A 14,002-nucleotide genomic window follows, 5' to 3' on the forward strand; every position below is an offset into this window, starting at 1 on the left:
AGAATTAATTTATTACACAGTTCAACAAAATTTAAAAAAAAGTAGAAACTGAGAGACCAAAGTATACTTTTCTAATCCGTCATATAAATTTCTCCAAATTTTTGAGATAAAGCGTCATAAAGTTTAAAGTTTTGGCCATATATGAAATCTTATAATAGCACGAAGACGCATTTAATTGTTAATTTATATTAAGTCTTCGGAGAGCTCAATCTGTCGCCTATCAAATAATGGTGTAATCCTTGTTTTTTCTTTATTCTTCTTCGATTCTTCTCAGATTGTAGCATATAAGTTTGTAGTATAGTTTGTAGCAAAATAAAGGATAAATGTAAATTTTTAAAGTTTTTTCTTGCTTTAGTGTAAGAAATATAAATATATATAGAAAAAGAAAGAATATATAATTAAAGGTTAAACATCTCTTATATCTTATATATAATCAAAAGATTAGACTTTCGGATGTAAATAAAGATGTCAACGCGCTGTTTTGACGTCTCTAATATGGCCAAAAATGGAACTTTTACAACACGATATCTTGAAAGCTTGATGCGATGGAGAAATTGTAATGCTGAACTAAGCGTATCTGAGTCCTTTCGAAAAGTCTTAGTTTGTGTATTAAACGATTGTTGTTTTAGATTGATATACAAAAGTTTAACAGTGCTTTATCTTGACATCTCAATTAATATATACTGGAGGTAAAAATCAAAAGACGGGATTTGTTTGTACATATGTATGGCGCCTACCAGGCTTAACATGTTTACCGACAGCCAGAAGATAATTATTACAATATCATTTGATAAACTGAAATCTAAAACCGTATTCGATTGCATGAAAGAGGTAAGGATTAAAATATATGGAAACCAAGCCACACCAAAGTAGTCGGTAACGTAAAGGCGAATTTATTACCATAAACGGGAAGGTAGTATTTAACCTGTCGAATGCAAAAGCATTCGATGCAACGAAAGCTGAATTAAAACTATTAGGAAAAGAATCCCATAAGGCATCTTGAAATAATGAAACCTTAGGTAAAACCACAAACATCTTGTGAAGTGATCCTAATGGGAGCAATTGAGCGTGTCACTGGATTAAGGGCTCAGCTATACCAAACTGGACGTGCGAATGCAGACGAACGTAAAGCATATGAAGAGGAAAGTGGGACTTTCTTTGTCATTGTCAAGCACTTCTCGAAGCCTTTTTTTACAACGATATGACCGACACAGGTTTTAAATTGGATAATTAATGAAAAATCAGAGCTAATCAACAAAAATTTAAATCGGAAGACAAAATATTTTAGAGTTATGACCAATAAAATAATAAATATCTTAATAAATACAAAAAAAAGAAAAAAATATGTTGAAAATAAAAAAATAACTGTAGAACAATAAATGCGTGTAATTATATATAGAATAATTAAAATCTGGTAAAAGATCGACTTACAGATATAACATATAAATTACAATTTGATATTAATTTAAATAATCTACACTTCTATAATACAATTGCTCATTATTGTTGTTATTATTATTGTTAAACCATCGTGGTGGTTGATCTTCATCAAAATCGAAATTAATTAAAACTTCTCTTTCAGTTTCGCCAGTCAAAATGTCATTTTTAATTAAATCTTCATAACGATAAGTTTTTTCATTGCAATTTCCTTCCTCCTCTTGTTCAGATTCAGACTGATGAGCCCAAGAGCCATAATCACCAGAGGTATCAATATTGTATTCAACCAAAGAAGTTGCCACAGAATTGCAACTACTAGCACGGGTATCAATGTTACTACTAGCACTACGCTTAAGATGTTCTACTTGATGGACTTTGAAAATGTTTGGTGATTTCGAATACATTGCGGCATGTTTAACTGTTAGTAGATTTTCTGAACTTTGCACTTCTGGTATTTCGAAAATGTTTGCTGATTTAGTAAGCATTTTTACATGTTGAATTTCCGATAAATCTTCTGAACATTGTACATCGTTTAGTTTGAAAATAATGGGTGATTTTGAATACACTTCGGTTTGTTTTACTTTTAATAAATCTTCTGAACTTTCTTCTTCGGGGATTTTAAAGAGATTCTTATTAAATTGCTCCTCTTGGTCGAGAATTTCAAGTTGTTGAGAGTTTAAGGAAAGATCAGCGTCTAAAGAATTTGAAGAACCATAGTCGAATGTTACTAATAAATTGTCACTGCCCGGATCGGAAGAACTCATATAAGAGGCATATGAAGTATAGATGTCAATTTCTTCATCCTCATTATTATCGTCTTCCTCTTCCTCATAGAACTCATTAATGGAGTCTGGTTGTTCGGTCATTTCTTGCATGCGTTCAGCGGCTGTGGTCTCTTCCAATAATTCTCTTTCAAAGTATTGACTTAAAGTTATTTTATTGCTGCTAGTCCTGGCCACCTTAAGCTTGTCATTCTTTGCTTTTGGCGTTGGCATTTTAGTGGTTGGACTTAGAAGAACTTCCTCAAAGTATTGATTAAGGCCCGATTTCATTTCCTTTGCATTAATTGCGCAATTTTTATCATATGAAAAATTCTATTCGTTGCCAGTAATAAGTTTTAAAATTTGTTTGCCGAATTATTATTGAATAGAGAAGGAAGCAAAAAATTACAAAGCAAAATAAAAAGAAAGATAAAAAAGAAATTAATTAATTTATATTGTATTTTGTTCTAAAACGAAAAAAGAAAAAAATATTTAATTACTTTAACTTAAAATTTAAACTAGAAAAAATTAGTTAATTTATATTTACAATAAAATTATTTAAAATCATTATTTAAGGAAATATTTACAAATTATTGATTAATTTATTTGATTAGGGATTAGTGCACATTTTAGAAAAAATATAAGTTTTTTATTATTTAAATAATTTAGTTATTTTTGTTAATAAAATTTATTATTGAAATAAGCAAAGAGGAAAATTTATGTTTTAGCTTTATTTATGAAAGCATTTTTTTAATAAAAAAAATCGGAAATGAAGTCAAATTAAATAGTTTTAAGTCGTATTACATTTCAATGGAAGATTTTTATTGGGAGAATTATTATTTTAATCAATAGCTTTAATAGAAGATATGAAATATAAAGCTCTTCTTTATTGTTTAACAAAGAGGATAATGTTCCTTAATTTTAATGCTTCTTTAGTTTTATTATAATTAAATTAATTTAATTATTTTAATTTTGTCAACAAGATTTTATGATTGAAACTTTTTTGAAAATCTGAATTTTACAAATTTTTTTATTGAAAATTCATATCATTTTTTTTTAATTCTTAAAGCTGATCAGAAAATCAAATAAAAATGTTTAATTTAAAAAAAAGAAAATTCAGAAAGTTAAAAAAATTTTAATTTAAAACACAATTATACTAATTTCAAGTTCGGAGAGAAATTTTCAATTTTAAATTGACTTATTTTCTAGTTTGAAAAGATGTGACAATTCATGTTTAAATTTCTTTAATTCAAAAAGAAAAATAGAAAATTGTTAATATAAGTTTTCAATTTCGAAGAGAAAATTTCAGTTTCAAATAGAAATATTAAACTTCTTATTGAATTTTCAATTTTGTTTATACATTTAAATTTCGTTTAGAAACTTTCAATCTGAAGTTATGAGTTTGATTCAAAAGCACAGATTTCAATTACTATTACTGGAAAAATATGAAAAATAAAATAGTTTTACGAAAATAATTTTATAAATATAAATTTCCCTTTTGAATAGAAATTTAGAATTTATTATAGAAATTTATAATTTCGAATAGAAATTTTTAATTTCGAATAGAAATTTTTAACTTCTAATAAAAATTTTTAATTTCAATTATAAATTTTCAATTTCAAATAAAAATGTTCAATTTCTAATAAAAATGTTTAAACTCAAATAGAAATTTCCATTTTCAATAGAAATTTTTAACTTTGAATAAGAATTTTAAATTTCGTATAGAAAATTTAAATTTCTAAGAAAAAGTCTCAGTTTTGAATAAATATTCCATTTCTAATAAAAATTTTCAATTTCGAGTAAAAATTTCCCATTTAAAATATAACTTTTCAATTCAAAAAAAAATTGTTGATTTCAAACAGAAAATTCAATTTTTAACAAAAAATTTTAATATCTAATAAAACTTTTAAATTTCGAATAGAAATTTTCAATTTTGAACAGAAATTTTTAATAGAAATGTTCAATTTTAAACAAATTTTGAATAAAAAATTGGAATAGTAATTTGCATTTTCGAAATGAATTTTAATTAAAAAAAATAATTTTGAAAAATATCAAAAAACTAATTTTCACGTTGTAAGATCACGATTGTCAGATCTTACAACGTTGGCAGACAAATGTTCAACATTAGTTCACACGAATATTTCATTTGCAAAGTTGTCAAAAAAAACATTTCTGATAATGTTGAATGAGAAAAATTGTAAGTTGACATGGTTGTTAAACATTTGCTGGAAATATTAAGGTTTTTAAAGTAAAACCGAATTACAGTTTTTAGTACAAAATTAAAAGTGTTAACTAACGTTATATCTTAATTTCTGTTAAACTTACCCATAGTACTTAGACTAAACTAAAAAAATGTGTGAGGCGGTAAAAGGAAGTTTTAGAGGGTAAAATTAAAACTTAAACCAAAAAAAATAAATTCAACTAAAACTACGTCAGGATAGTGGAAGAAGTAGAAAGAAATAAATTAAATTAAATGGTGCTTTAAACTAAACTAAATCGTTTATTAAAACTAAATTAAACTAATTTTGGAAAGGAAAAAAATGAAATTTCAAAAGAAAACTTACGGGTTATAAAACGGCCAACGAAAGTCACTTTTATCTCTTTCACTCTCTCACTCCCACTTTTTCTCTTTCTGTTCATTAAGAGTTTCTCATAAAATTGTCTATATTTTATATTATTTGTGTTCGTAAGAAGGGAATTACGTAAGAAAAAACAAAAATACGAAGTAACACGAAGTTCGATATCGTACGTACGAGTAGAAGATGAAGACAATGATGATGATGGCTTTCAACGTTGATGGGTGAAGTTTAAAGGGTTAGATCAGCTCCAATACGTATATGTAGTATTTATAGATTGATTAATTTTATTTTATATAATATAGAGATCCTAAATATACAAACACACATACACATACAAAATAATCATAATCATAGGTCCAAATAATGTAGATCCAAACCAACTCCATTTTATATAGTATATGTACGTTATTTATTAGATATTTTATTATTTTTGTTTGTTTTCTTTTAACTTTTATTTTCGTTTGGGGGGTTATGAGGTTTATCCTTAATCCTTGGGATATTTATATTATAATGATTTTGTTTTTTAATTATATATTACAATATATGTGTTTAATCATTAAACGTTAAATAAAGCCCACAGCCAGTAAAATATATTTTGATATTTTATCATGTTGCACTCTTTCTCTCTCTTTCTTTCATGGTGTTTTAACCCTGTAGTCAGTCACATGCTTTGCTGACTTTATGGTGATTTGATTCATTGCAAGTTGTTTGGGTTCATCTTCCAAAAATATATTCAACTTTAGTGGGATCATTTACAATGCATTTGCAAAATATTTCAATTTTGTGTGAAGAATATTTGTTTGTGTTTTGATTTTTAATTTTACACATCTTTTTTTTGTATTATTTAATTATTAATTAATATTGTTGTAAAACATTCACATGCATTTTTAAGTTTATTTTGCTGTTAAGATTTTTTTGGAAATTCTCTTTAGTTCAAAACATTTTTTATATTTAAATTTTTAACAAAATTTAGAGGGGACACATAACATTGTTAGACATATATGTTTGTTGTGTAGTAGTTGTTGTTGTTTTATTTTTAATATTTGTTGCACAAATTGTTGTGGAGGTTTGAGTTTAATTATATTTTTAAATAGGATTTATTTGTTTTTAATATTTTATTTATTTTGGTGTTCAAGTAGACAGGAAGACGTTTTGGTTTGGTTTTGTTTTTGAGTTATAGACAGAAAATATTGTAAAAAAAGTACAAAAAAAAAAATAAATACAGAAAATTAGATACATTTAAGGTAGATTTTTGATTGTTGCAATTAAATATTAATATTGTAGTACAAACAAACATTTAACATTCAAAATGCGAAAATTAACAAATTACATTAATTTTTTGAGAGGATTTTTATTACAGTTTAGTAACAGCTTTGTGTGTATGTGTGTGATTTTAATATTTTTTTTTTAAATAAACATAAAACATTTAATATGGTTTAGTTGGTGCTAATAAATGATATGTATGAAGTGCTTTTAGTAATATATGACAATGTAAATGATCATAATGTAATTAGTATTATTTTTATTAATTAAATATTACCCAGTTTAATTAAATTTTTTAACATATCTTTAATTAATATTAAACTTTTTACATTAGTTTAGTTCTTTATTATAAACTAAAGTCATGAAATATTAAAATTGAGTCTAATTTAAATTTTAAATGTCTATAGAAACACACATTTTGTTATTGTTCTGAGAGAAAGTTAGAATTAGGGGTTTAGGAGAACTATTCTAAAGAAAATTATTTGATGAGAACACTAGAACGATTTGTCCAAGATCATTAAGTTTTAACTCGACTAACTCCAATTTATATTAATACACTTAGTTATACGAAATTTTCTTAAAAGCATAGAAAAACTTTTCAAAATTTAATAAGTTCCATACTAGTTCTGTATTAGTTTCTACTTTGTTCCAAATTTTCTCAAAAAAAAAAAAAAAACTCATGATACTTTTGATATTCATCCGCATTTATGAAATATAATCGAAACTAGCAGTGAAGTGAATGAACAAATAAAATGTCGACTCTTGAGAGATCTGCGCCTAGAAGTCTAATAATATCCATAATAAGTATCTTGGCAAACATAAAAAGTATTCCTTTCAACATTGACTATTGCATTCCTACACACATTTCTGACAAGATTATAGGATAATAGTCGATTTATGTTATTTAGATAATGAAATGTTTGAAATCTACTGTCATAGATTCAAGTCATCAAGTTCTATATAATTCCTGCTCTAACAAAGCATTGAGTTTCATACAACACAATTTAGACTAGACGGAGATAGACCGATACTTCAGCTATAAACTCGTTGGTGAACTGAAGGAGGTATTATAGATATGAAATAGGAATTTGTACTATAATGAATCTGTATGGTCGCAGTACTTGGAGGTCGCAGAAAACTAGTGTAGTTCTGACACAACTAAGATCGGGATGGAGCAACAAACTTAATGCCTACTATTCACGTACTTTGCCATCCCTATTGAATGTCCTTCATGTGGCCTAGGTCCTCAAGAAAACCACCATATATTTAACTGATTTATGGACGCATCCAGTTGAAGTAGCCCAATTTTTAGACCTGGACATTGATGAAGAACCTCCCAAATAGATTCTTCTATAGTTTTAGTTGTTACAACAACAACAACTCGACATTTATCCGAATGTTGTGGAGCTTATGTTCATACTGTATAATAGATACTCATGCTAGGAGATCGAAAGTTCTATTTAACGAATACCCCAAAGGTGTCATAACTAAGACAAGGAAAATGTTATTGAACATATCCTGCTCTATCAGACTTTAGGACTGAAGCATTGGATTGTCTGACACTAAACGATAAGTGGATCAATTATAATAACATCAACAAGTTAGAGTCGTTCGTGCCTTGTTTGATTCCGTGTGCTAAACATGGACATACAATTGTCCTTTGAGTGGGTGTAGGAAGGAAGAAGTATACACTTTCGTTGAAACAGCGAAACCAGCTCTCATTAGATGGACTTCTTCAATATCTAACCTAGACAGAATCTAGTAGTTCTTGATAAATACATACGATTTTAATGCAACACGATATAACTGTATCTTAAGACAACATCTTTAAAACGTTTAATAAAAATAAGGTTAGTTTTACTTATTAGTAACAATTAAAAATTAAATAATTTTCAAAAGGCTCCAAATATCCTTTTAGTGGCATTCTAAATAAAACCGTTTAAATTTGTTGTTTATATTATTTTTAATTATATATTTTCTTATATATCAGTTAATTATAGCGATAAAAACAGGTAGAACTTATAAACAAAGTGATTTAACATAATATAGTACTTATAAACAAATAAAATAATATTTAATAATAAATTATACACTCATAAAAAACTTATTATTGACTTTTTAAAATTAGTTTTGGTTTTAAAACAATTTAAAGGAAAAAATAAACAAAATTTGAAATAAATTTTATAAAAATACATTATTTAATACAAAGTTATTTAAAAGGAAATTTCAGTTTAAAATTTTAAGAGAAGACTTTTTGTGTAAAAATTAGGGTTTTAATGAAAATATAGACCGATTTTTTAATAAAAACAAGAGTTCTATTGTATTATGCGAATGGCAAGAAAACATTTTTCGAAATTTTATTTTAAAGAATGTTGTTTTGAATTTTGTTTTCGAAAGAAACTTCAACTCCTGTTAAAGGCATATACATATACATATATGTATTTGAATTAAGATTTTAGTCAGTTTAAACATAAACTGTAAATTTCCTTTTTTTATTTATCAGTTATTAAATAATTAACATAATTATTAAAAGATTTAAACCATAATTTTTTATATTATTTTTATATTAGTAGGCAAGTCTTTTTATTTATGTTTTTGTATAGAATTTAGTCACATGTTAATAATTAATAAAGAAAATTTAATGGGGAAAATATAATGAATAATGTGTTGCCATCAATTAATTTAAATACTTTTTTTATTTGTGTTTTATCTTTTAAAACAGACTCCATTCTTTAGATCGAAAAACTTATTCCAAAAGGGCTTCCTTTTAGTACCTCAACAATTTGCATTTTAGATGAATAAAAGTATTCTATTGCGAAAGTTTGAAGAATAAACATTCAATCATTGGCCCAATAGCGAAAATGGTGATTGAGACATTAAATAACAATGAATACTTTGGAAAGATAATATCTGTGACTAATTAAGTCAACATAAGTCATTTTATATAAAGTCTCAGATATTATCAAAACAACTTTAAACAGACAATTACAAATAATTTTTTAATAATAAATATAAAAAAATATCTTAGAAATTTCAATCACTTTCGAATGCCAGAATTGGCCTGAGGATTTTAAATATTATTGTGTATGACATGTGTGTTTAACATTTCAAATCAAATTTAGGTTTCATAATAATTTGATTATATTACATTTATATAATTTATTAATTCACAACATTATTGTTTTAATATTTATGTTGAATTTCATTAAATGAAATTCATAAAAATATATATATTTTTTTAATGGTTTTGTATATTTGAACAATTTTTTTTGTATGTTTATGTTTGATTTATGATTTTTACTATAAAATTATTATTATTAATATGTAATTGTATTGATTTCTGTTGAAAATGGGAAAGATGATAGTTATGTGGGGGGAATCATGAAGAAGATTGGTGACATCTACTCGTTTAATAAAAAATTTAAGTGAATTTTTTTTGACGTATTTATTTGGTCACTTCAGTGTATCTATTCACTAAATTTTTATGGTTATTATGCTCTTCATTTCCATGTTTAAAATTTAAAATAATTGTATTTTCATCGTAACTAGTAACCCAATCATGATTTAAATTTGGGTGAAACCCCTATGAATTTTACAATATCGTGTCATTCGAGGGATGTTGTTCATTTTTTGCAACTTTGAACTACATCTAATCTTATTTTTAGAAACAGTAAAAATCCGATATATGGATGTCAAAAATAAACCACATTCTTATGTAAATTTCATTTAGTTTTCACCAAAGCTTGATGTACTTCAAATATTTGATTTATAATGAATTTTATACACCTCTTTCTTTACTTTTAACTGGTTTTTCATTGGTAAGGAAATATTTGGTTTAGAAAAGCCCAGCAAAAAATAATTGATGCCATACTTTACAAAAGACATCTTTATCACATCTAAAAATGCGATTATATATTTTTCGCTTTTATGAACTAAATATTTCCTTACAAATGATAATCCAGTTAAAAGTGAGGAAAGAGATGTAGAAAAATCACTACAAATAACATATTTCATATATGTTCATCAAACTTTGGTGAAAAACGAATGAAATAAGCATGTCATTGAACGAATTCGGTTTATTTTAGTATTCAAATATCGGATTTTTATTGCATCTATGAATAAGATTAGATGTAGTTCATAGTTGTCAAAAATGAACAACATCCCTCCAATGACACATTAATGTAAAATTCATAGGTTTTTCACCAAAATTGGAAGTACTTCAAGTATGTTATTTATGGTGAAAATTCTACTTCTTTTTCCTCATTTTTTTTGCTGGGAGCGAACAAATATGTAATCGCATTTCAAGATGTGGTTAAGATGTCGTTTGTAAAGTATGACATCATTTTTTTTTGCTCGATATTCAATGGACTGTTCTGCTAACTAGTATATAGTGTAGTCTTTTGATTAGTTGATTCGCTAATCTACAATCATCTATGACATAAAAAAAATTACAATATCGTAAAGAATTAACCATGCTTGATCTAAATTCTAGCTCACCAAATGACTAACCGGAATCGTATTTTTTTTATAGGTCTTTTTCTGAAGAAGCAAATGTACCGAAATAGTTCCACCTTCGATCATATTATGTGACAGTCACGTATGCAGCCCCCATTCTTAATTCGTTATTAAATTAGTTAATTGAAATATATCTATAAATTTTGTTTTGATGATGTTCTCTCTTCAGGAACTAGTTCGAAAAGAACAAAAATCAAGTGATTCTAGAAACGGTTCATATAATGAGTTTCGACTTTATGATGTTTTAACAGAACAAAGCTGATAATTTCAAACAAATGTCTTTGACCTCAACTCCAAATTTTAAAATTTTAGAACAAGTAGAATACTGCGATCTAGAACTAGTTGTAGAACTAATACAATTATTACTGCGAAAATAATTCGGAATTTAATAAAAAAGACAATAGTGTCAGCGAAGCAAACCCCCTATGACTATAAATTAATATTATAAGAAATTTCGTATTGAAATAACAAAACTATTGATATCGGAATAACATTAAAAAGAAGGACAAGGTCTTTGAAAAGTTCATATAAATATAATGCTGAACTCATTGTCGAAAAGTAAGAATTTTGAATTACTATGTGAGGTCGAGAAAATCTCTCGTTTTTGTAAAACTTTAAAAGAAAATTTCATAAATTTTCGAAAATCTAAAATATGTTTATATTAATGTTTGGAAAGCAAATAAAGCGAATGTAATGTGATTTAAAATGCTATATTAATGTTATAATACAAAATCTTTAAACTATAACAACCGAAATTTTAGCAATAATGTCACTTTGGCTGACATATAACCAAAACATACATATGCTTACACTATTTCCTTTAAATTACCAGTTTATTCAACTGTAGCCTACACATGAGCAATAATCTAATTGTTTAAATTGGTTTTAAATAGTAAAATTTGTTTGTACTACTTTAATCAAATTAAATAGTTTCTTGCGATTCAAATGTGTATCTATGGGAATAATACAAGCAATTAAAATTTATATTGTTGTTTAGTTAAAAAAAGAGCACCCTAAACCATAAAAAAATAGATACATGTATATACAATTGTTTTAGAGGCCAAATAAATAAATGAGAAAAATATATATGTAAAAATAAAATACAATGTCACCAACCAACAAATACATACATATGTATAATGTAAATTAATTATACAAAAAGACAAAATGATTAATAACAAACGAACGAAAAAAATAGAAATAAATAAACATGATGGTTTTATGATTGTTTTATACATTTTTTATTATTACTAGGTTTTTTCTCTTTCTTTTTTCAACTTAATATTAAACAAAAAAAGTTTAAAACAAGAACAAAATTAATGAAATGAAAAAGTAATGAACGAAGGCGGAGTAGTAAAGGAAAGGGTATTAGATATTATGTGATAGATAATGAAGAGTAAATAAATGTATAGCAATGGTTTTTGTTTTGTTTTCTAAACTTATTTAGTTAAATAATTTATATTTGTTGTAATAACTATTATTATAATAAACACTATATTAATTTATACATAAAAATTAAAATTAAAAATTATATTTATAAATAAATGTATTTATGTAAATTGTAATAATGACTTTAAATGAGAAGTATGATTACGAGTTTAGAAAGGTTAAATGAGATGAAATGAGCAGGGACTGGAGTTAATGAAAAAACAAAATTTAGAAACAAGTTAATAATTCTCTTTAGTGGTTTTGTTTATTTTTAGTTTTTGATTTGTTTGATTGCTTTGTTGTGTTGATTTTATTAACAAAAAAATATGAAAACTGTAACACTTAATATTTAATTATTATTATTAATAAATAAAAAATACATTTTTTTTCGTAGCCAACATTATAAAGCAGTTAAAATTTGCTGGTTTTATAAAAGAAAAGGCATAAACAATAATCAATATTATTTTAAACCAAAAAAAGAATTTGAAATGTTTGTTTTGTTGTTTTTCAGTTAATTTGTTGTTTTTTTTAATTTAATGATTAAGAATGAGGGCGTTTGATTAATAATTATATTAATAATTCCATAAAGTATTTATGTATGTATATTGTATAATAAGTATGTTTATGTTTATATAGTAAAAATCATATTATGTATATGCAATTATTGTGTTATATTGTATGTATGTACGTATGTATGTATATGTTATAAATGTATGGGTGTTGTAGTAAATGTACGCAACAAATGTACAAATTTAAAAAAATATTTAGGAAAAAAAAACAAACAATAATAGTAAAAAAGGACAAATTACACATGTGGTTAACAAACTACTACAGCAAATGTTGTTGTTGTTTTAATGAGCTTTTAAACAAGAACAAATTATAAAAAGATTAATAATAATAAATATTATTTAAGATTTAATCAGTTTCTGTTTGTTTTGTTTAATGTTTTTTTTTTTTTTTTTGCTTTTTTTAATTAAATGTTGCCTTTTTATAAGTTTTATTTTAGATTTTATTAAGCCAACCCAAAAATGTTGATTTTAAAGTGCGTACCTTGCCACTATCGCTATCACTGGCAGTGCCACCATTGTTAACGCCACCACTGTGCGTCGATGAAGAAGAACTGATCACACCGGCTGCAACACTATTGCCACTCACATTGCTGTTATGTTGACCCTCATAATCCTGGGAAGCCTGTCGAGCCGAGCGAGCCCCCATCACGGAAGCACTGCTGAAACGTCTTGTAGTCTGTGTGTTGCTGTTATTGGAATTTGATTGAACCGCCGAGGAGGCGGTAGCTCTTCGTTGAAATGGCGCTGGATGATTAAAACTACTGGAACTTAATTGTAAATCTTTACGTAATGAAGAGGTAAGTTGAGCTGCTATAGTTGATGTTTTTGGCGTACTACTAATCAAATAACTACCGGCACCATTGCCGCCACCTGGTGTAGTGGCAGTTGTGGGTGATGTGTTCGATTGCACAATTGTCGTGGGTGTATTATCACTAGTATTACTGATGTTGGAATAATTATGCGTCGTATTGTTGTGTTGATGGTGATAAGCACGCGATAAGGAATCCATATGTCTGACTTTTGTTGACAACGACTCACGTTTTGGTTTTGGTAATGGAGAATTTTGTAAAATTCTCGAGGACGGACTATTTAAAGTGTTATTGCTTGTTGTATTGTGGTTGTTGTTGCTGATAGAACCATTTCCACCACCACCGCCAACATATGATTTAGAAGCAGAGCCGTATGATGTTGTTGCCATTGGTATGGATGACGAGGTGGAACTGCGACTGGTATTGGTGCTAAGCGATGATGAATTGTTATCTTTGCGTATACTTTGTGCTGAATCAGCTCTTTTCAAGCTATTCGGTGATTTGGAATATAATAGATTGCCAGTACTTCTACTCAATGGTGAACGACTGGAGGAACCTGAAGAATTTGCCGATGGAGGCGAACGACCTGTTGAGGGTCTACCGGATGGTGGTTTTCCTAAAACAAAATAGAGAAATGGAGA

General features: G+C 26.6%; 1 protein-coding gene across 6 annotated transcripts in view; it reads right to left on the minus strand.

Moving 5' to 3' along the window:
- Positions 1-267: 267 nt before the first annotated feature.
- The window catches only part of LOC111679322 (putative uncharacterized protein DDB_G0277255), a 181,141-nt gene continuing 167,406 nt past the window's right edge, over positions 268-14,002 (minus strand). For 5 of the 6 annotated variants that reach the window (XM_046948490.1, XM_046948488.1, XM_046948487.1 and 2 more), the window contains 2 exons: positions 13,034-13,977; positions 268-2,531 (listed from right to left, as the gene is read on the minus strand). In XM_046948490.1, coding sequence (XP_046804446.1) covers positions 1,461-2,531; positions 13,034-13,977 — 2,015 coding nt within the window. In that variant the 3' untranslated portion in view covers positions 268-1,460. Of the gene's footprint in view, positions 2,532-5,082; positions 5,704-13,033; positions 13,978-14,002 lie in introns of those variants that run through there. The other variant, XM_046948492.1, reaches the window with a different exon arrangement.

This window comes from Lucilia cuprina, chromosome 4 (assembly GCF_022045245.1).
Source record: "Lucilia cuprina isolate Lc7/37 chromosome 4, ASM2204524v1, whole genome shotgun sequence".
NCBI lineage: Eukaryota > Metazoa > Arthropoda > Insecta > Diptera > Calliphoridae > Lucilia > Lucilia cuprina.